The 23,560-nt window shown below is 37.8% G+C and overlaps 1 protein-coding gene across 11 annotated transcripts in view; it reads left to right on the top strand.

Annotated features, from left to right (window-relative positions):
- GATAD2A (GATA zinc finger domain containing 2A) overlaps nt 1-9,400 on the top strand; it is a 234,882-nt gene extending 225,482 nt beyond the window's left edge. For all 11 annotated transcript variants that reach the window (XM_069086918.1, XM_069086917.1, XM_069086915.1 and 8 more), the window contains 2 exons: nt 1,077-1,266; nt 4,007-9,400. In XM_069086918.1, coding sequence (XP_068943019.1) covers nt 1,077-1,266; nt 4,007-4,137 — 321 coding nt within the window. In that variant the 3' untranslated portion in view covers nt 4,138-9,400. The remainder of the gene's footprint in view (nt 1-1,076; nt 1,267-4,006) is intronic.
- The last annotated feature ends 14,160 nt before the right edge of the window (nt 9,401-23,560 follow it).

The raw sequence follows: 23,560 nt of genomic DNA on the forward strand, positions 1-23,560 counted from the left end.
AGCAGTGAGAAACTGATTCTGTTTCTTTATATCTCTGCTCTTTCCAGGAATTTTTTCAAAGAATTAAGATTCAAGTGTTTACTCTAGGGCCTTTTGAGGAAATTTGCAACATTAAAATAGTTTTAAAACATTAAGATTTTTAGCACAATTCTTTTCTCTTGAAGAAATTGCAGCATCCTGCCTTTTATGATAATTGTATTTAGATTAATAATTGTCCCAAATTTAATTCAGTAGACTTACCAAACACCCACCATATGCAAGGCCCTGTGCTAGGCTAGTGGTGGAAATACCAAGAGATACAGATCTCAAAAATGTTACAATTTTGTGAATAAAAGAACAAATGCACAAAAAAGATATTACTGTGAACTATTAATAGGATGACTAAGCCTAGTGCTGTGAGAAATTTGAGGAGAGAGACTTTGACTTGATTAGTAGGTTGCAGTGGTGGTGGGTCTAGGAAGTCTTTGTGGAGCAGGAGGAATTCTGAGTTGAGCCTTGAAAAGGGACTTGAAAAAAATTGAGAAGAGGCAGATGAGTCCTTTCCAGGAGTGGGAGATGAACACAAGAGTGAGAGAGCTCTGGAGAGAGCCAAGGCATGTTGTTTGGGCAGAGTATAGAACAAAGACTATGGGACAAGGATGCAAGTCTACAAACAGGCAGGGAACATTTCCAGGAAGCTCTGTAAATGAGGGTCAGGCTTTGCCAGAGCCCTAGGTGATCAGCTACCCTTCTGTGCAAGTCATAAAACCATGGCCTAAGTTGGCATTTTGCTCAGGAGAGACCTATAACTGGAGTGGTGGGCTGTGCTGCAAGGTGCTCTCAGCCCACCCATGATGGCACAAGCCCTTTCTGCCCCATGTCTAGGATGGATTAATCACTCAAATACAATGTGCTGTTTTTTCTTTCTTCCCTTTTTTGGTATAGATTCTGAGGTCTCCAGTTTTTAACTGATAAAACAATTTGACTGTGGGGGGGAGGAGGCGCAGCAGAGAAAGGAAGCTCTCAGAAATGTAGTGAGCTTTATGAAATCCCAGGCTCTTGCTCCTCACTTCTGGTTGATTCTTCTCTTATACTAGACTTCTAGCCAGCTGGCCCGAGGCCCCCCAGGGGCTCCCCGAGGAGTCTTACACACATTTAGCCAGTCACCTAAACTGCAAAATACAGCAGCTGCTGCAGCACTTGTTACCAGGCCAGGTAAGCATGCCGAGAGACCTGTCAGCAAGGGCAATGCTACCACCAACTGGAAGAAGACTCCCATCAATACAGGTAGGTTTCTAACATATTGTTTTTGATAGACATTGCTAAAATTTTATTTAGTACACATACATCGTCTTCCTACCTCCCACCTCTATTCAATATACTTGGAATCTTAGACTTTTAGATCTAGAAAGGATTTAGGATCATAATCTAAACACCACCACTCCACCCCCATTTCACAGACAAGGAAGCTGTGACCCTAAGAAGTATAGTGACTGACCTAAAGTTACACAGGTGGCAAAGCTAGGATTTATTCCCAGGTATTCAGGCATAAAATCGAGTGCTCTTTTAATTCCATGAACTGGTCGGTTTAAAGATAAAATACCTTGAACCTTTGATAGTGAATAGAATGTGGGTAAAGGAGAGACATAGATGGCCACAATGAGTTGAAATTCAGGGTAGAGAAAGAAATCTTATTAAGAAGGCTAGAAGAAATAAGGCAAAGATCTCATCAGGGTCTGAGATGAGTACTGCACCCAGACTTGTAAATTATCACTTCCTTTCTTAACCATTTGAAATTTGAATTAGCAGATTTATCCATTTGTATATTTTCAGTTTTTTGTTGAATTAAATAGGTTCTTTCCTTAACCCTTTAATGATCTTCCTTGAAGAGAGCAGTGAGGGAAGATGTTAGATTTTCAGAGCTCTGGTACTAAAAATCTCTTTTCTTTTTCCACTTGTGTGACTCATGGACCAACCCAACCCCCTCATACACAGTAAAGGTTAAAACATTTTCTTCAAAATAATCTTATGAGGTAGATGGTATATATTATTGTGAAGATTAGGAAACAGAAGTCCTGAGAGTGGAAGCAACCTAGTTGATCAGCCAGCAAACATTTTTTTAAGCATTTACTATATGTTAATCATTGTGCTAAACATTGGGAATGCAAAAAAAAAAAAAAAGCAGCTATTAAGGTTTTAAACTTCAATAAGACTTTTGGGACATCCTGTATATGTTAACCCTAGCAAGTTAGACTGGAGCCAGATTGTGAGTGGCTAATAGATGAAATTTGTCATTTATTCTAGAGGTGATAGGGAATGACTGGTGCTTTCTGAGCAGGAGAGAGGCTAAGGAAATAACTTGATACTTCATTGCAAAAGCTGCTTTCATGTTACTAGCCTGGTTAAGTTGACCTCCTCATAGTTATGAACAGATTTTTAGCCTTGCCTAAACTGTTGAGTTTAAAGCATAGGATATTACATATAGTATGCATTTAATAAGTGACAATTGGATTGAGTTCTCCATTTTCCATCTACTTCCATTCCATAGGTAAAAAATTAACTTTTTGGGGAACCTTCCCTGTTACTTGGAGATATCATAAGCAGAAACTAAGTGACAAGTAGAGTGCTGGCCCTGGGGTGAGGAGGACCTGAGTTCGGATCCGGCCTCCCTTAACACACACACAAAAATCAAGTTACTTAACCCCAGGTGCCCTCCAAAAAGCGAAAAAAGAAAGAAAGAAACTAAGTGACAATTTGTTGGAAATTCTCTAAAGGAAATTTATACTATGAATAAGGGATCAGACTGGACTAGATAGATCACCTCTGAGACCCCTTCCCACTCTGAGATTGCATAATTTTACATTTACTTTCGGAAGTAAGTATTATTATCCATTTTATGAATGTCTTTGTGTTGTGTTCCATCAAGCACTTTTCTTCTCTTGAACCAACTATTATACATCTGCAGTTAAATGATGATTACTATAGCTCTCATATATTTATAATGTGAATCCTTTAGTGAATACCATCAGTCTAATAAATCCACTCAGCTTTACTGTTTACCAAGTAGCATAGTGTTACAACAGGTTTTAAAACACATTTTCTCACTTTAAAGGGTTTATAGTCCAACTGGGAAAAACAACTTGCAAATAAGAAATCTTGTCATTCTCAAAGAAATGCTTTTATACCTGGAGAGCTTGATTTTTGCCATTCAAAATGATGTCTTTTGTAATAGATTAAAGGATAGAATAAAATCTTTCTAAACTGTGTTTATTCTTTGATACGTTATTCTTATTAGATTCCAGTTACAAAAAAGGATGAGAGTAGATGTTAACTTTTCTGTGGCATCCTAAGATTTACAAAGCACTACCATCTCCATACCCCTGGGAGAGCAGTGCAAATATTATTGTCACTATCTTATATATGAAGAAATGAAATAAATGGAACCCCAGACAAATGAAATGACTTTTTCAGTCACATGACTGATCAGTGTCAGAGCCAGAATTTGAAACCAGGCCAACTAACTGACTGTGGGTATGAGGCTCTTTCCACTAAGTCTCTCCCTAGGAATCTTCAGGGAGTGATTCATTGACTGTTCAGAAGGACCTAAAGCAGGAGTTCCTAACGTCTGAGGGTCTTTTAACTTTATGTTTTAAATATTCTGAAAATTGTTATTTTAACATAATTGATTTGTAATCCTATTATTTTATTTTATGCATTTGAAAACATTGTTTTCATAAGGGATAAATTTACCCAGACTTCCTTAAGGAGTCCATGAAGTACACAAAAATGGTTAAGATTCTCAGCTCTAAGGAGATCGATCCTTCACTGTTTCTGTTTTTAAGCACTTCCAGTGATATGGTCAACTGCTTACCCTTGCATTCAGCGTAAGTGAGATGGATTTTAAACTATGTTTGACAGTATCACTTTTGGGGAAGGTTTGCCAGGAGCTCATGAAAGGTATGTAATCTACTCTCTGTAGGGTCCTTTTTAAGGAATTGCCTAATGATTTTCTTTTTTTCTGTTTCAGGTGGCGCTCTTACTTTTGTTAACCCTAGTTTAGCAGTACATAAAAGTTCTTCAGCATTAGACCGTCAGCGTGAATATCTGTTAGACATGATTCCACCACGATCTATCCCTCAGTCTGCCACATGGAAATAATGGAAAAGCAAAGCCCAAGTGGAAGATTTCTCTCTTTCTGCCATCTCTTTTTTATGCCACAGTACAGTGTGGGACCTGCTTTAACCCAACAGCTGGATATGCCCTCTCCCCTTTTTGAAGGAAGCAAGATGACCAATTCTCAACTTCATAGTTCTACTATTCTCATGATATGGGAATAACAGCTGGGTTGTGGAAACAGAACTTTTTGATACTTTGGCTAGGAAATTCTCAAGATTTGCTGGTGGTGAAGGGCAGAAGGGGTGGAATTAACATTACTTTGTCTGGGGGGGAAGGTTACACAGGGGTTTTTTTTTGTTTTTTTTTTTTTTTTTGTCTTTAGTTTCACATCACCAGCACAAAATTGGGACTAAATGGACTTGTTCTGCCTTTGGTTTCTTTCACATTAGTACCTTGCCAGTCACAAGAACATGTGATGAGATGCACTGGAGACCAAGAATGCCCTTGTGTGAATAGTGAAATCAGAACCCAGTGATTACAGATGTGTTTAATGGGTTGGATTTTATTTTATTTTATTTTTTGTCTCTCCCCCCATCCTCCCACTCATTTCTGACTGCCTCCCCTCACGGCAATCTTACAGATTGAAATATTTTTTAATCAGCTCATAATAATGGAGTTAGTGATAAAGAAGTGCAAACTCAAGTATTCCAGTTGGGCATGATTCCTCTTGGACCAGTTTGTGCTCGAGAAGGCACCATTAATAGGAACCCATCGCATAGACGTCTTATTTTCAGCAGAATTTGTTGGACAGACTTCATGAGAAGCTCGAAGGTCTAGCCCTGAAATTATTGAACGTTGAGCAGCCGCTGCCTCAGCCACATTCCTTCAGCAGAGAGCATGTTGCTTACTTTTAAGTTTCCAGAAACTAGGACACTTAACAAAAGAACAAAACGATAAAAAAAAATAATACTGCAGAATAAAACAAAACTAGAAACTCAGGAAAGCTGCATGCTATTGAAAAGAGTGAGGCGATAGATTGTGGCAAAGCCAAGAAGGTTGGTTGGGGTGGGGGGAGGGGGATTTTTATTTTGTTTATTTTTCTTTTCCTACTGTTTATTATTGATGGACAGAACTGTGAGCTATCCTACTGTGTGCTCTTGTCAGATGTCAGCAGCAAAAGCACCAGATGGGTGTGCTTAGGTAGTATATAAAAGACTGCCTGGTCCTGAATTTTTTTTTTCCTTCCTGCCCACCCCATTTCTTATGGTCCATACATATGAAGCATGTTCCTCTCATCACATCACTTCAGTGTTTCATTTTGGGTAGAGCTATATAGATACCCCATCCTTAAAGTCAGGGTTGCCTACATTGTTAGTTTTGGGTTCTTCCTTTTAGTACACAGAAACATGAGAAGGATTGAGTCTACTTTTTTTATTCTTCAGATTGTTCTAAAGTGGCAGAAGTTACCTTTTTTTTTTATTGGTGCCAGAATTAGTTCTGATATGAATGTATCACTATATATGTGTGTGTACATGTATGAATATATGTACATATATGACATATATACACGTGTATATACTGATATACAAATGTATATATGTACATGCAAACACACAAGTGTGTGAGGGGATTACTGGCAAATTTCCACTAGTCTGATTTTCCCATTGGCCACAGTTAGGTATTTAATTTAAGAACATTCTATAGGGCATCCCTTTCGAAATCCAACTATTGCATTCTAATAAAAAGCTCATTTTAACCCCCCCTTCTGTTGTGTGAATAATATCACTGTTTAAATAACTATTTGATATATGCAGTAGAATAGAAGACCTAGTTTTTGCAAAAGGGTTTTTTGTTGTATAAAACTCTAGAATTCATATTTGACCTTTTTTTGGAATGTATGATGAGTTAGAATGAGAGAGGTGGGGGGAGGGGGGGGTTGGTTGCTGCAGTTGTTTTCCATTCCAAGTTAGGATGAGGTCTGGGATTTAAGGGATGGAGAAAAATACACTTTCAGGAAAACAAAGGTGCATTTTTGCATCATGATATCAAAGTATGCAAGTATTTCTATTTCCTGGGCAGGGCAAGGGGGGCATTGTGCCTGGCAAATAGATTTCTGTCTTATATTGTCTTTGAGCTAACTAGCCATTTCTATCTTAGTATATGAGCCAAATTGTGTGTCTAAGATAGGGGATGTTTAAAAAAAAAAAAAAGATCCCCAGACCTCCTGGACTCTAAATGAAGAAAATGTTATTGATTGTACCTTTTGGTTTTGAATTGCTGTGCCTATGTAATGTAACACCTTTGTGCAGGAAGGCAAGATTAGTGTCTCTATTGGGGGAGAATAAAAATTGAATTATAGGGAAAAGAGCCACCACATAGAAAAATCATAATTGAAAGTGACAACAGTACTCTTTAAAGGGCCTTCAGTGATTCAGAGGGAAAGTATTTAATAAACCATCAGTTTAGCAATTTAAAAGAAAATATCCAGGGCAAAAAGCTTATGTTTGGGATGGGGTCCATACTTTGGTTCAGAAATGAAGTTTGCTAACTTCATTTTCCTTTATGTGTGCTGTGGTATAATTAGATCACGTATACAAACTATCAGAAGTTATTCCAACTTCAGAACCACTAGACAATTTGAATGTTCTTTATCTAAGGGTCCTGGAAGTTGTGCAGACAATTTGAGTAATAACAAAAACAGCTAACTTTTATACAGCACTTTAAAGTTTGCAAAGTGCCTTACTTATGTATTGTCCCATGTGAATTACTTGGGACAAAGTAAAAATAATTAAATTTATTGACTTTCATTGAGTTTATAAAATATTGACACATTCTTTAATTCTTCATCATGAAACCACACTTTTATTTCATTGATGTTATACATAGCTTTGATGAACAGTCCATTTTCCCAAGACTTAGCCTTTAGCTCATAGGTTTTCGATAGAGTTTAAATTAGGAAAATTTGTAGGCCATTGTAGTATGTTTACTTCCATCTCTTGTGCTCACGTTTTTGTGACATGTGGCATGGTGCAGAGCCATGTTGCAATATTCCTTCTCTATTTGGGAAATTTTCAGATTCTGGAACAATTCTGCTTCTTGGAATAACAATAGTTATCAGCATTTATCATTCCCTCACTGAGAACAAGACTTTTAAGCTCACTGGAAGTAAAAAATAAAAATCCCCAAAACATTTTTTGGGTGACTCTTTTTACAGTCTAGTGAAGATGTTCTAGAACTTCTGACAAGAATTTCTGCATAACCTTGAGTGAAAGATTTCATTTCATAAGGAAAAGTTACCTTTTTCCAGTCTTCAATTCTTTGGTCTTTGTCTTGTCCATGACAAGCATTTTTTCATCATGGCAAAGGTACTATAGTAGCTGGGGGTGGGGTGGGGGTGGGAATGTCATTTTTTGTTTGTTTTATGCTGGTCATGTTGTTGTTCCAGCTTCAAAAAGCCTGTTTCACACTGTAGAGGAATCAATAATCAACCTTCCAACTGCCAGGGACCTCATGAAGGTTATTGCTTGTTTTCTGAGGATTATTAGATAGGCTGCATCGCAGCAACATTCAGTTCCTGGCTTTTTTTTTTTCTTCCTACCACACCTCCCTTTACACTTCAGGGCATCTGATCCTGTTCCATTAGTGATCCTTTAAATGCGTTACTTCTCCACATTACTAGTTGTTGTAACATCTCTAACAATCATTGAACTATATTTTTTAAGAACTACAGTTTTTGCATATTTCCTTATCCATTTTTAAAAACCACAAAATTAAAAACACAAGAAAGCAGTGAAATGTGTATGTCACAAAATCCAGCACTCAGCTAGCAGACAACTATAGGTTAGAAAATCTGTTCAATCTGGTTTCATTTGGTCAAGGTCAAATGTTATGTCAGCTTAATGTCAATAGAAGCACAAACCCACGACCATTGTTTGTCCCAAGTAATTTGTACCACTGTACATTATCTCATTTACACCACACCTACTTTGAATCATACCTGTGAGACAGATATATTTATGCCCTTTCACAAATGAGGAAGAAGGGTTAGAGATATTAGATGGCTTGCCTGTGGCCAATCATTTATTAAGTGTCAGAGGTAGAATTTTAATTTGGTCTATGGCTATAGTTCCAGTACTTGTTTGACTATGCCATGCTGTTTTCCATAAATCACCAATACACGAGTTCTTAAAAGTATTAACTGGAACATAAGATAAAGTTGGAGAGCTGTGGGTTTGTGCTTCAGTGCCTATGTTCTGAATGGGACTGATTGAGGTGTTTTATACTTTAAGGTGGGCACTGTCTCTTTTATTATTTCAAGATTCTTGCAGCAGAATCAACACCTAGCCCTAATTTGAGTCATTTTCAATAAAGCTTTAATATGAGGCTCATTGTCACTATATATACATACACATTCACTAGGAAAAATAAATGAAAATTTATGTATGTGTATATAATTTTTCATTTATGTTTTTCTGAAATTTCTTCCACCACTGAAGTGTAGTTTCTTTCTATAGTCTCTTTGTAGTAGAGTTACAGTCTCATTTGCATTGCTCACTAACAATGTGATCTTAAGAAAGTTCCTTCTCTCTGGGGCAGTTTCCTTTTCTGTGAAATGGAGGTGTTGAACTTGATCTCTGAATACTCTTCCAGATCTAAAAGTCTGATTCTGTGACATAAAAGTATCTTGTGAAAGATTTGAGTGCCCTGCTCAGACATAAGATCTGAAATTGGTTATTCATTTTAGAAGCCACAGCAGCTCTCCAAATCCCTTTAGGTTGAGCATCACTTTTTGCTAAGTAAGCCACAAACTATAAAGCATATTCCTCCAACTCTTTGGTCTCCAAGAAGAATGTCTTTCAAGCCATACTTTCATATTTCTGGGATCCATGGTTTCATCTGTGTAGGTGCTTCCTCTATCAAAGCTAATCAAGTTCTCTCTGCTTCCCTCCCCTCTACTTGAGTACTGTGGCTGAAAAAAGTTACCAAATGACCAGTTTTTTGGTGACATGCCTCCAAGAACATAAGCCTATTCTCGAACAGTAGGCACTCAATTCATTCATCACCAATCCTATCCATGAAGCCTTCCAGCTTGCACTACAGTTGCACAGCCTTCAAGAACCCAGGGTCACTTCCACACCATGAAGAGATATTAGACAAGGACTTCAGACATAGATAATCTTCAGTTTCCTTGGCTTGGAGATTGTAGGATTTAAGTAAAAATGGCAATGATTAATTTGTGTATTGGACTTATGGATGGAATGTTATGAAATAAAAGCCCTGACTTCAGTTTGAACTGCTGTTAAAATTTGGGAGCATTGTGTATTGTGGTCTATTTGGGATTAAATATGATAATACCATTAGCCATGTTTGGATTTAGGCCTTTGAACTAAATAATGTTGAAGTTCTGAGTAGGGTACAGAAAAACTGGCATTTTTATAATATTGAAACTTTTAAGGTTTTCTAGAACTGATCTTTTCTCAACTGTCAGAAGCATTCTGATATTTTTTTTTTTGGAGGGGGGAAGGTAGAACAGTTGGGGTTAAGTGACTTGACAGAGGTCACACAGCTAGGTGTTTTTGTGTGTGTGTTGTGTCTGAGGTCAAATTTGAACTCGGGTCCTCCTGACTCCAGGGCCGGTGTTCTATTCACTGTGCCACCCAACCGCCCCATGATAATCAACATTTTAACTCTACTAGTCAGAAAAAATTATTTTTGGCAGCCCAGTAGTTTTATACTTAAATGGGGCAGGGAGTAGGATTGGCAGGTAGGAGTGACCACTTTTTACTTTTTGTCTTCATCTGACTTTTGGGAAGAAGAATGTTGTCATGGAAGGAGCCCTAGCAGAAACAAGGGAACTATGTGCTGCTCAATATTGCCACTAAGTGACTTTGTTACGTTGGGCAAGTTCCTTCCTCGTTCTGGAACTTGGTTTCCTCATGTGTAAATACAGAAGCCCTTCCAGCTTTGATATGATCAAATTCCACAAATGTCTCAGGTTCCATAGTATTTTATGAAAAATGAAATAGTGTAGAATTTAAGTGAGGCACCTCACCCACAATTCTTGTGTAATTTTTGTATAAAGTATAAGAGTCAAACCAGTAAAGCACATGTTTTTGTTCCTACTGTTAAATTTATTAAACCTTTAAAAAGGTCCTCTTTTGGCTTCTAACAGGCTATGGAGCAAAATTTGCTACTGGCTTTTTAGCATAGTTCTAGCAGTGTGCAAGAACGATTCTAGCTAAGTGCACAAAGACCCTTCACCAGATTGCAGTTTTTGGCCATGGCAATTCATGAATTAGAAAAATGTTGAAGGACATGGATGTGGATGAATCTTGTACAGGATGGCATGAAGATTGTAATCTGCACTGGTAGATGGAGTGCCTATCCTGATGAGATCACAAATCCATCCAAGTAAGTAAAATGTATTTATTGAGACTCTTAAGTCTTTAATGAAGTAAAAGGGGAAAGGTTACCATCTTCATTAACACTTAAGGAAAGTTACAGTTAAGGTATATTTTTAAAATATTTATTTTGTTATGTTTTGAGTTACCAGTTGTCTTATCTCCCTTATAACCCCACATTAGAGAAGGCCAACATTTGATATATGTGGAACCATACAGTACATACTTCATCTGGAGGTAGATAGTATTTTCCTTCATAAGTCCTTTTTAGTTGATTTGTGAAGGTTCATGTTATTCAGAATAGCTTAGTCATTCACAATTATTCTTCAAACAATGTTGCTGATGCTGTATACTATGTCTTCTTGGTTCTGTTTGTTTCACTGTCTGTTATTTCACACAGGTCTTCACATGTTTTTCTAAAATCAGTCTCATCATTTTTTTTTTTTGGAGGGGGGAAGGCCAGGCAATTGGAATTAAGTGACTTGCCCAAAGTCACATAGCTAGTAAGAATTAAGTGTCTGAGGTTGGATTTGAACTGCAGTCCTCCCAACTCTAGAGCTAGTTCTCTATTCACTGTGCCACCTAGTTGCCCCTTCATTTCTTACAGCACATTCTAACATTCCATTAGAATCACATTCTATAACTTAGCCATTTTCCAATTAAGGGCATCCCTTCCTTCACTTTCTAATTCTTTGTCACCACAAAGAGAGCTACTATAAATATTTTAGAACATGTACTTTTCCTTTTTCCTGATCACCTTGGGAAACATTTAATAGTGGTATTGCTTGGGTTAAAGGATATAGTTTTTTAACTCTTTGAACATAATTTCCAAATTGCTCTCCAGAATGGTTGGATCAGTTCACAATTCCAGCAGTTTATTAGTGTCTCAATTTTTCCATATCCCCTCCAACATTTGTCATTTTCCCCTTCTGTCATTTTAGCCAATCTGATAGATATGAGCTGGTACCTCAGAATTGTTTTAATTTGCATTTCTCTGATCAGTAATGATTTTGAGCATTTTTATATGTCTGTATAACTTGATTTCTTTATCCAAAAACCGCTGTTCATATCCTTTGATCATTTATCAATTGGAGAATGAATTCTTATAAATTTGATAAAATTATATATTTGAGATATAAGACTTTTATCTGAGAAACTGTCTATAAAAATATTTTCCCCCAATTTTCTGCATCTAATCTTGGCTACATTGGTTTTGTTTGTACAAAATCTTTTTAATTTCATGTAATCAAAATTATCTTTTTTACATCCATAGTACTGTCTTGTTTATTCATAAATTCTTCTCCTGTCCATAAATCTGATAGGTAATGTGTTCTATGCTCTTTTAACTTACTTATGATAATATCTCTTTATCTCAAGTATCCATTTTAACCTTATCTTGGTAAATGGTGTAAGATATTAGTCTATACTTAGTTTCTGCCAGACTGCTCTTCAGTTTTCCAGGCCAGGAAACTACATTATATTGAGGAGCTTTTTGTAATTATGTATGTAAAAAATGAACAGTGTTAACAGATTGTTAACCCCACACTTTCCATATTTCACAGAGGTTTTGTCTTTAAGTACTTTAAGAGTATTTTTCTTCACCACACTCCCAGAAGTTTGAAATAGAAAGTAGTTTTGAGAAGGGCACTGGATATTGTAGTTATGACAGATCTATCAATATTTCATGGGACTCAGCCTGTATTAGGGATTTTTGTGTTTGTGTTTTGGTGTTTTGCCTTTTGGTGAACTCGAGGAAAATTAGTTCTCTGGCTCTTGTAAGCAGAGTGCTATGGTCCAGTTTTAAGAAGGACAGTGGCAAACTAACATGTGTCCATAAACAGACAACAGGATAGAGAAGGGCTCTAGAAACTTCATCATACCAAGGAACTGGGAAGATTTAATTTGGAGAAGAGAAGACTTAGGGAAACATCAGAGTTATGGTCAAATAAATGAAAGATTTTCATGATAGGGGTGGTTAGGTGGCACAGTGAATAGAGCACCAACTCTGGAGCCAGGAAGACCTGAGTTCAAATATAGCCTCAGACATTTGACACATTTACTAGCCATGTGACTTTGGGCAAGTCACTTAACACCAGTTGCCTTCCAAAAAGCAAAAAAAAAAAGAAATTTTCATGACCTATGAGCTTAACATTCTTTGTGATTTGGTAGGGTAGAACTGGAACAATTTAGGTTAATGAGAGGCAGTTAAAACTGACTGATACAGGCAGCTAGGAGGCGCAGTAAATAGAGCACCTGCCCTGGAGTCAGGAGGACCTGAGTCCAAATCCAGCCTCAGATACTTGACACTTATTAGCTCTGCGATGTTGGCCAAGTCACTTGACCCTAATTGCCCTGATTTCCCCCTCCTAAAAGACCAAAAGAATAAAAAAGCTGACTGATAGTGGAATGGATTGACTTCTAGATGTGAATCCAAAATTCTACCTGCTAAAGCTTCATAATGAGGAAGATTTTGGTTCCTGAGCAGTGAAGGATGCAAATAGAATAGTATGGCATGATATAAGCCATGAGCAGAACTTGATTGCAGAGTTATGGACCTATTTCTCCAAATGGCCAAAAAAAAAAAAAAAAAAAAAAGACCACCTGGATATTCTACAAGCACCTCAAGTAGTCTCTCACATATAAAATCTTATGCTTCCCACACTTAGCACTAATTTCTATTGATTCTGTGTCCAGAATCTCATATTCAATCCTACTTTGATGTCTACCACTTTATGATAGACTCCAATTAACACTAACTGGACTATCATATGGTAATCTAGCCAGGCTTTTTCATGTACAGTCTCTTGCCTCAAATGTCCTTCATGTTTCTTCCAGATTGAGCTTCCTTAAATCTATTTGTGGTGTTCCCTACTCAAAACCCTTCATTGACTATTGACTAACAAAATTCAATTTTTTGACTGGCTGTTAAAGACCGTCCACAGTCTTGTAACATGGTATCTTTGCAGATTTTTTTTCATACCATCCTTCTAGCTTACCCAGCTAGAAAGCCTTTCAGTGTAGGCATAGTGCTGTCTGGAATATTCTGGCCAAGTATAGAAAATGTCATCTCACATGGGACATCAAAGTAGAATTTTAATGGTCTTTAGTTTTGTTGGCACATCCTAAAGTGTAACCAGATTACCAATGGTGTCCCATGTTTCCCCCATTGTGTACCTTTGCTCATACAGTTATCCCTATCCTCCTTCAAAATTCTAACCTATCCATTAAAACCTAGTTTGGTGCAATTTTCTGCATCAAACTGTCATCTCTGCCTCTTCCCCAATCTCTACTGGGTAATACTTTTTCTCCACTTAACCAGCTTATCTAGCACTTCTCAGTCCTTTATGGTCCATCTTGTGCTATGACGTATATCATTTTCCATTAGAATGTACATTCCATAAGGACGGGGATCATATTTTAATTTTTAGTATCTAGCAGAGTACACTTCTATACTTCAAAAGATCCAAAATTTCATCAATGTGAGCACTATCCATTGCCATAGATAATTTAACAAAAATCTCCCTCTCGCCTCCAGACAGACCCCCTTTAAAACAAAACCCATATTCTGAACATGTCCAAGTAAGCAAAATTCTTGCATTGGCCTTAGACAAATATATCTTAATCTTATGTAGTTCCCTAATTTGTGCCATGCAAAAATATGTTCAAAGAAACTAGGAATGTTTAGCCTGGAGAAGAGGACTGACTTGAGACTAATTCACTCTCAGAATACTTAAAGGAGCATGCATGTTGTAAGATTAAATCTGTTCTCATTGGTCCCAGATTTTGACTCCATGTAAATGGAGAAACTTCTAAGGGTTAAGCTACACAAAAGTAGACCGGGCTGCCTCTTTAGGATGACCAGGGGGGGTAGAACTCTCCAAAAGTTGGATGACCACTGGTCAGTAATGTGGAGAAGGATTTTTTGTTGTTGTTGTTGAATTAAATTACTTCTATGGTTCTGTGCACCAAGAATAGTGTGTGTTACTAGTAATCAGGCAAATTACTTCAAGAAGAGAAGTAGGTGATTTCACTTCAAAAAATACCAGAGGCATATATATATATATATATATACTGTTACCTCACAGATCATAATCCAAAACAGAACTATGAAGAAAAGAAATTTCCAAAATAGATGTGTTTTTCATAGAATCATAGATTTAGAATTAGGAGAGACCTTAAAGGTCATTGAGTCCAACCCTTTCATTTACAGACGAGAGAGCTGAGGCCAAGAAAAGTAAAATGTTTTCTCAAGGTCACACAGGTTTGGTAAGAAGTAAAGCAGGAAAGAACATTCGTCTTCTGGTTCTAAATCTAGTGCTCTTTGCAGCACATGAACTCGGCTCTGAATAATCTACCCCCCCCCCAACCCCCACCAAACACTGTATCAGGAAGTCCGTAGAAATTTTTATTTAGCCTTTATTTCCCAGACCTGACAATAAAAAAATAACAGAATAGATACTGTTGTTGAAGAATTCATAATCTAAAAATACAGAAACAACCATGATACAAGGGAAAGTGAGATGAATGCAAAGGTCTGGACTAGGCTAAATAAACGAATTACTCAGCTGTTTTAGAAGTTCAAGGGGGAATGGAGGCTCCAAGTTAGGTCATGAAGACAAGGATGGAATTTCAAGAAGTAGAGATTGGGAGAGGCTAGAGAGTGATCCATTAAAGTTATCTTGTAAGCACAGTCAGCAAGAGATGGGAGAGTGCAGGACAAGAATGGAAATTGAATAATTCAGTTGGGTTAGCATGTGTAGACTGTGAAAGAAACTTTGTATAAGAGAATGTTGAAAAGATAGGTTGGAGCTATGTAAAGAGAATATTGAATGAAGGATCAGAAGTGGCTTTGTTCCCTAAGCAATGGGAAAGCAATAGCTTTCTATAAAGTGACACAGAATAATTCACTAGGAAGATTACCCAGGCATTGGCAGGAAGAAAGAGGGAATGGATGGACAAATAATTTTGAAAGCATTGGAAAGAAGAGAGGCTTAAAGAGCAACAGATTCAAATCCTGACTTTCTGCTTGCTAACTATGTGACCTTGAACAAATATCACTGGGCCTTGGTTTCCTTATCTAGAAAATAAGGACTAGATGGACTTGATGATCTTAAGATTCTTCCATACTCTAAATTTACTATCACTATAATGATCAGTGACTAGTGGGCTGGGTAGTTTATCTACAAAAAGTTTTAACTTGGGGTCTGTGAACTTTTTTTTTAAGAAAATATTTTTATTCTATTTCAATTTAATTCTTTCCTGTGTTGATATTATCTATTTTATGCATTTAAACACATGATTCTGAGAAGAGATCCATGATACTGTAAAGGTTGTCTTCCTTCATAGGAAGACTTCATAATGGAACATGGACAAGAGTCTATCAGAAAACTATGGAGGGATTACAGTTTATTAGTGAAGGGGGTAATAACTCAGATTTATATACTGTGGTTGCATAGCTACAGTCTTAACAATCAGATCCTGGGATTCCTAGACTCATAGGACTTAAAACTGGTGGGGACCTTAAAAAAGATCACTTAGTACAGAAGTTCTTAACCTTTTTCGCATCATGGACCCCTTTGACATCTGTGGACCTGTTCTCAGAATAATATTTTTAAATCCACAAAATAAAATACATTGGATTACAAAGGAAACCAATTATGTTGAAATATAATTATTAAAATACTAAACTCACAGATTCCTGGATAATCCAGTAGTATCATTTTATAGATGAGAAAAGTGAAGTAATGACCAAAGTCACACACAGCCAGAGCTGCCCCTCAAAGTTCTGCTTTCAAATCCAAGACTCAGACCCCTGCCATACTGGTTTCCTAATGCCAGAGTCTTGAACCTATACTATATAGATTTCATTTGGGGCTCAAACTCCTGAAGTAATTTGTGCAGACCCTGAGAAAAACCAAGCCAATCTACCAATAAGCCCATAGTAATCTATATCCCACCCCACAGCCCAAAAAGAGAATCTCAACTATGAATTGCCCTATTCAGCCAATGAAAATTACAGGTATGCTATAAGTACCCTGGCCTTCAGCAGAAATTACTTTAGCCATGCTTAAAACCAGTTAGAAGTATGAGAAAGGACAAGAGGATTTTGTCTGCTCTCAGTGACAAAACAAAAGCCTGGAGTCTATTTTCCATATGGTTTCTAAGTCAAAGTTTTACTTTGCCACTGGAGTTTTTTAATTCAGTAGAGCCCTCAGGGAAAGGAGCATGTTGGATGATATAAAGCATACAGATGGGATTTATATAGTCAGTAGATTTAGGTTGGATTAGCTGCTTATACTGTTATTTGCTTCTGGTAATACTTCTACTTCCCTCAAAGAGTTGTGAGGAAAATACAGTTTCTGCTTAAGATACTTAGTTGGGGAATCAGCTATCGAGCAAGCATTTATTAAGTATCAACCACTGTGTGTGCTAGATAGCATACTAGGCACTGGATCCACAAATACAAAAGTAAGACAGTCTGGGAGTTTATAGTCTGGAGGGAAGGCAGGGAGATATGCATAATAGATACACTGTAATTTGGTAAGGAAGGAGAAGAGAGGGAGTCAGTAGAAGGTGGCCCTTGAACTGTACCTTGAGGGAAACCAGAGATTTTAAGATACAACAAGGAAGGAGTACCTTCCAGGTATACCAGGCACAAAGGCCTGGAGAAGGCCAGTTTGAGTGAATTGTAGTATTCATGAAGAGTAATTTGTAGCAAATGAGAAAGCTAGGTTGGAGCCAGGTCATGAAAAACTGTAAATGCCAAACAGAGGAGTTTATATTTCATTCTTGAGGTGACAGATACTAGTATTTATTCATCAGGGAAGTATATGATTAGGCCTAGCTTCAGGAAAATCACTTTGGCAAGTATATAGAAGATGCATTCAAGTACTGAGACTAATCCTGGGGAGTCCAGTTAGGAGGCTGTTCCAGTAGTCAGGATGAGAAGTAATAAGGCCTTGAACTTTAATGGTGGCTCTGGAAGTAAAAGGGAAACATTTGAAGGATGTTGTAGTGATAGGAAGTATAAGAATTGGCAACTGAAGATATGTGGGATGAGAGGAGTGAAGAATGACATCAAAGTTCCAAATCTGGTAATTAGATTGAAAATACAGTAGTTCCCTCTACAAAAATAGCAAAATTTGAAGAAGGGTCAGTTTGGTGAGTTCCGTTTTAAACATGTTGGGTTTGAGATGCCTATGAGACATCAAGTTCTAAACTTCTAATAGTTGGTAATGTGGGCCTGGGGGTCAAAAGAAAGACTTGGACTGGATCCCTAGATTTGTGAATCATCTGCATTGAGATGATCATTAAACTCACAGGAGCTGAGAAACTAGAGAAAAGGGTCTGGGACCAGAGCTTTGGGATAAACCCACAGGGAGGGTCATTATCTGGATAATAATGGGGTGGGGGGGGTAGAATGAAAAGGAATGGTTGGAGGAGAAGCAAGATAGAGCAAAGTCACAAAAATCCAGAGAAGAGTCTTAAGCAGCAGAGGGTAATCAATATGGAATGATGCAGAGAGGTCAGGAAAGATGAGGCTTAAAAAAAGGCTTGACCTCAAGTCCCAAACCCTTATTAATTAAGCAAGGAAGTTGGTCCTACCTAGCTCGGATATTTGAGAAGATCACATGAGAAAATGGATGTAAAACACTTAAGCCCTCAAGGACCATATAAATGTCTTCTGGAGATATAAAGGTAGAAGCAATAAGATTTAATAGCATTTAATACATGAGGTGGGTAGGAATGAATAGTTGAGATTCTCAAGTTCTTAAGCCCAGCCAGCTGGGAGGATGGTGCTGCATTTGACAGTGATGGTCAAGTTTAGACAGAATGTTTGGAGGAAAAGGCGAGTTCTGTTTTGGACATGGCTGAATTTGAGGTGTCTATGGGAAAATTAGAGATGTCCAAAAGGCCCAGAGCTAAGGAGAAGGTAGGTAGATGGATACATTTGAGAATCATGTATGGAGATGATGATTAAACCTATGGGAGCTCAGGAGGCAAGTGTCATGAAGACCTAGAAAGAAGGGCATCCCAAAGGTGATGGCTATCAACAGTGTCAAAGGTTGCAGACCAGATTAATAAATGATGAGGACTAGAAAAAAGACCATTAAAGTGCAGCTGGTACAAGAGTGATGGGCTGGGAAAGAAGAGGGCAAGTGAGAAATTGCAGGAAGTTGAGTTCACAATAAGGACAAAGAACAGGTTTAAGGGTAGTAAAGCATAGGGAATGGTGGAACAATAAAAGCATTATGATCTGTTAAAGGAATTTCAGATTTCATGAATGTGGCAGTAAAAATAATTGTGAATGTTGGAAAGATCAAGGAGAAGATAACCTGTCACCAACCATCTCAAGGCACCAAATTCAAATTTAGATGAATGAGGCTTCAGGTCTCACCACCTTAAAGCAGCAGTAATGACTAACCTCTTTACTGTGCTTTGCCATTTACAAATATATTAGTTGATCCTCCAGATAGCTCTGTGAGAGGCAGTTGTAGCTTGCTTCTCTACATTTTCCAAGTGTGGAAACTGGAAGACAAGTTCAGTGACTTGTTCAGGGTCACATATTGAGGAAGTGATGAGGCTAGGATTTGAAACTAAATCTTCCAACTCCAGATGCAGCACTCTCCGTGGTACCTCCCAGTCACCTAGGAGCAGCCTGAGCTAGCTTCCTCAGCTTATACCAGAAGTATCCCAGGGAAATGTCATTGCTCCTGATTTAAAAATCCCTGCCTTGTGATAGATATCATTCCAGTCATATCACACCCTTCTCCAAATTTGGGCAATAATGGTAGGTTTATCTCATTTGTACATAGTTGTTTTCATGTTTTTTCCTCCATTAGACTATGAACTTGAAAAAACGGGCTGCTTTTTTTTCTTTCCTTGTATTCCCAGTGTTTGACATGGTTCTTAGCACATAGTAGCTGCTTAATAAATGCCTAATGACTTGACAGAAATTTGTATGATCTGTTAGAGTCCCAACTCTGTCACTAATGCACTGTGGGATCTTGGACAAATAATTTTCTCTTGGTCTCAATTTTCATCAATTAATTAACAAAGTATAGGGTATACAAAAGCCTCATGTCCTATAGGGATATAATATGTGCTCATATATGTTTTATAAAATAAGTATATACCAATAAGTACAAGGTAATTTTGATGTAGACACAGAAGCAGGTGAGGATCAAGAAAGATCTCATGACTATGACATCAAGCTTGAGAAGAGCTTTGAAGAAAAGTAGGGATTTTAAAAGGCAGTGCTAAGGATGAGGATACAGCCAGGTATGAAGGGAAATCTGTACAGGGGAACCAAAGGGCAATTTCACTACACTTGGAGTATGTGAAGGGGAGTCATATATAATAATGCTAGAAAAGTTGAGGCCAGGTTTTGTGGGCCTTAAATGCCCAGAGGAATTCATATTTGATTCTGGTGTAATAAGATGATTGGACTAGTGATCTTCATGGTCCTTTCTGGCACCAGGATCAGATGATTCTAGGCTTTATTGAGGAAACTGTAGAAAGAAAACCCTGCTGGGTCTGGTATTGAGCCTATGGCATGTGAACCAAAAACATGTATTCTTGCTTCCCTCCAAATATCCAGGAAGATAAGGTTCCTTCTGGGGTTCTACCCTTCCTTTTTCATGTCCCCCACCGAGGCAGAGCCATTACTGTCTTCCTCCTTCCTTTTCCTACCAGTCCTGCACTGTGAACTTCCTAGTATAAAATCAAAGAAATTAGAACTTTTTGTACACTTTCTTTTCCCTGTGTGTTTGTTTTGTTGTTTTTTTGCCTGTGGAAGACGAGCAAACTGTGTGTATAGAGAAGGTTCAGGTCCTGGCACTTAACGCTCTGTGCTTCAAGTTTCTTATCTGTAAAAGGACTGAGCTGGAGCAGCCTCTTAAGTTCTCTCTTTGCCTAATGGAAATGATGGCTTCTTAGGCAGAAACCTCATGTTAGAAGCAAAACAATAAATTTCACTATTGATTTTTTTTAAAGGAGGGAAACAAAACCTGTTTTGTTTAAAAACAAAATCTTGTTGGGGGTGCTGCTACCAAAGCAATAAAAGACAGGAGTCTAGTTAATAATAACTTTGTATTTCATAGTCCTTTAAAGATTGCAAAGCTTTTTTTTATAAGTTATCTTATTTGATCCTCACAACAACCTTGGGTGCTATTATCTCCATTTCACAGATGAGGAAATTGAGGCTGAGAGAGGTGAAGAGATTTACCTGATGTCAGATAGCAAATAAGTGTTTGAGGCTGGATTTGAACCTAGATGTCCTGACTCCAAGTCCAGTACCACCTAGTAAGGACACCACATTTTATCCTAATTTTACAGATGAGCAAACAGGCACAGAGAAGTTAGTGAGTTGCCCAGAGTCACTTAGCTAGTGAATGTCTGAAGCAGGAGTTGAACTTGGATCTTCTAACTCCAAGTCCAGTACTCTGATTCTCAAATAGCTTACATCCTTAACTGGGAAAACAGCCTGTGTGCACCTAGAAGGATATGGGGATATGTAGTCATGGAATGATTATTGGAAAATAAAAAAAAAAAAAACCATTGAGGTCCTCTAGTACAAAAGGACTAGACAGAATAGTTTACTGGAAAGACTACTTGATAGTCAGGAGACACCTGGATTTGAATCACATCTCTGGTGCTTAGTAGCTATAGGACCATGGAAAAGTGCTTTGTTGGGATGGTGAGTCTTTCCATTCCAGTGCAAAAGGAATGCATGGGGCCACTGTATTCAAATCGAGCACTGACTTTTATTTTGAAAATATATCATGAGCTGGGCTCTCCATTGTCCTCCCATTCAATAACCCTGGATGAAAAAGACCTGCATTCTTTCAGCTGGGTCTTAGGAGTTCCTGAAGGGGCATAGAAGCAGTTCTTATACTATTTACAGTGGCCCTTCCCCTCCTGATGTTTCCTCACTCAAGTGCCTGTGCCTGGGTCCAGGTCATCCATTTGGGAGCAGTTACCACTGGCTTGGTGGGCCACACAGTGACCATTCAACTTTGTCTTTGGCCCAAGTCCACTCCCAACCTATCACAGCAAGTCACTTAAATATCTTCAAGGCTCAGTTTCCTCCTTTGTAAAACGGGGACCATAATAGCTCTGGTACCCACCTCACAGGGTTGTTGGGAGAATCAAATGGAATAAAGTAGATAAAGTGCTTTGCAGACCTTGAAGCATTACACAAACATCAGCATCACTATTGTTAACTTCCTCGTTTTACAGAAGTGGGGAGGAGAAGGGAAAAGGGAATAAGCATGTATGCAGCTCCCATTAATGTGCCGGGCACTATGATAAGCACTTTTTACAAATGTCAACCCTGAGAGGTGGGGGCTATTTATCGCTTTTTCAGAGAAAACTGATTTACTAAAGTTACCTCCTTCTATTATAAAAACAAAAAAGCAACTCAATAAAACTCCCTCACAGCTTAATAATAATAATAGGTAGTAGCATTTATACTGGATTTCAAAGTTTGCAGAGCTCTTTACAAATATTTCCTTTTATCCTCACAACAACCCTAGAAGGTAGGTACTATTATTATCCCCATTTTACAGCTGAGGAAACTGAGGCAGACCATTTAAGTGACTTTCCCAAAGTCACACAGTAAGTGCCTGAGGTTGAAATTGAACTCCGGTCTTTTGACTGAACTCTAGTCTAGACTGTTCCTCTCTAAAAAGATGTGAAAATCTATGTTTTAATCTCAGTTAATGAGGCATGTGATTATAGTACATCTAAGTGCTTTCTTTAAAAACCATGGGAATATTTTAATGGAAACCATCAACTATGTTAAACACCACAAGTAAAATCACACTAAAACTTACAAAGAAAGGTTCTACATACATAGTTATGTGTGTGTATGCAATGAGTTTTTTCATACCTTAGCGGATGACATAACTAACCTGTTTCCTATCTGTATTCTATCTACTATATTACCTAGCTCCATTCAAAACTTCTAAATCTTTGCATATGTGGAAATTTGGCGCTTCTCTGAGGATTTCACATCCCATCTAGAGGTATTCTACTAAATGTTTAACAGCTGGCTCTCTGAAAAACACCACCATCTATAAGCGTGACACAATTTTAAGTTTATTCCACATTATTAAAATTTTCTCCATCACTTTCTTACTTGTAGACAATCAACAAAATAGTAAATCAAGTCCTACTTTGTGTCTTGCCTATTTCCAAAGTATAAATGGTCACACTGAAAATTTAACAATCCATTCTTGGGAGCTGGTCTGAGCCAGCTCCAATGCACCATCATAATCCTATTCCTCCATTTCCTGTGACTCACAGGGCTGGGAGCATGGGTGGTTATATGACTTGCTCTCTACCCTACCTCTTTAATCTTATTTCATGCTTCTTCCTGTATTCCTAGACTACACTCTGTCCTTCTCCCTACTGTTCTCAATGTCTGAAATACAGGCCTTCTCAGAAAATTGCATTGATTTTATATCCATCCTATAAAACCTAAATTTTACTTTCTCCAAGAAAGCTTCCCCGATCCCTGACATGGTTGATAATAACTTTCCCCTCTCAGATCTCATATAGCACTTTTTGAAATGTGGTACAGACGTGGTACAGTAGTGGAGTAAGAAGACCTGCATTTAAATTCACCCTCAGACACTTTCTAGCTGTATGACCCTGGGCAAGTCACTTAACCTCTGTTGGCCTCATTTTCCTTGTTTGTAAAATAAGGAAAATAGCCCCTACCTCACCAGGTTATTGCAAGAATCAAATTTGGAATGCTTCATAAACCTTAAAGCAATATATAAATGTTGGTTATTCTTACTCTTTAATGAAGAAGTATCAAAGACTGCCCAGAGGCCAAATATCCCCACTCCCAAGTACTGCTGAACCAGATTAAAATGTAATTGAGAAATATATAATAAAATAGATAAAAATGCAATAGAATATAAGTAATGTTAATATGTGATATTCTAAGTATGCCCACCAGCTGGTAGGGATCCTCATGTATGGTTTAGTGGCACCTATTTCTATTTGAGTTTGACATCACTGCTCTGAGGCATTTATCATGTAATAATTAGTGT

The sequence above is a fragment of the Petaurus breviceps genome, unplaced genomic scaffold (genome assembly GCF_028583685.1).
Source record: "Petaurus breviceps papuanus isolate PSGF00001 unplaced genomic scaffold, PetGlider_PUasm1.0 180, whole genome shotgun sequence".
Lineage (NCBI taxonomy): Eukaryota > Metazoa > Chordata > Mammalia > Diprotodontia > Petauridae > Petaurus > Petaurus breviceps.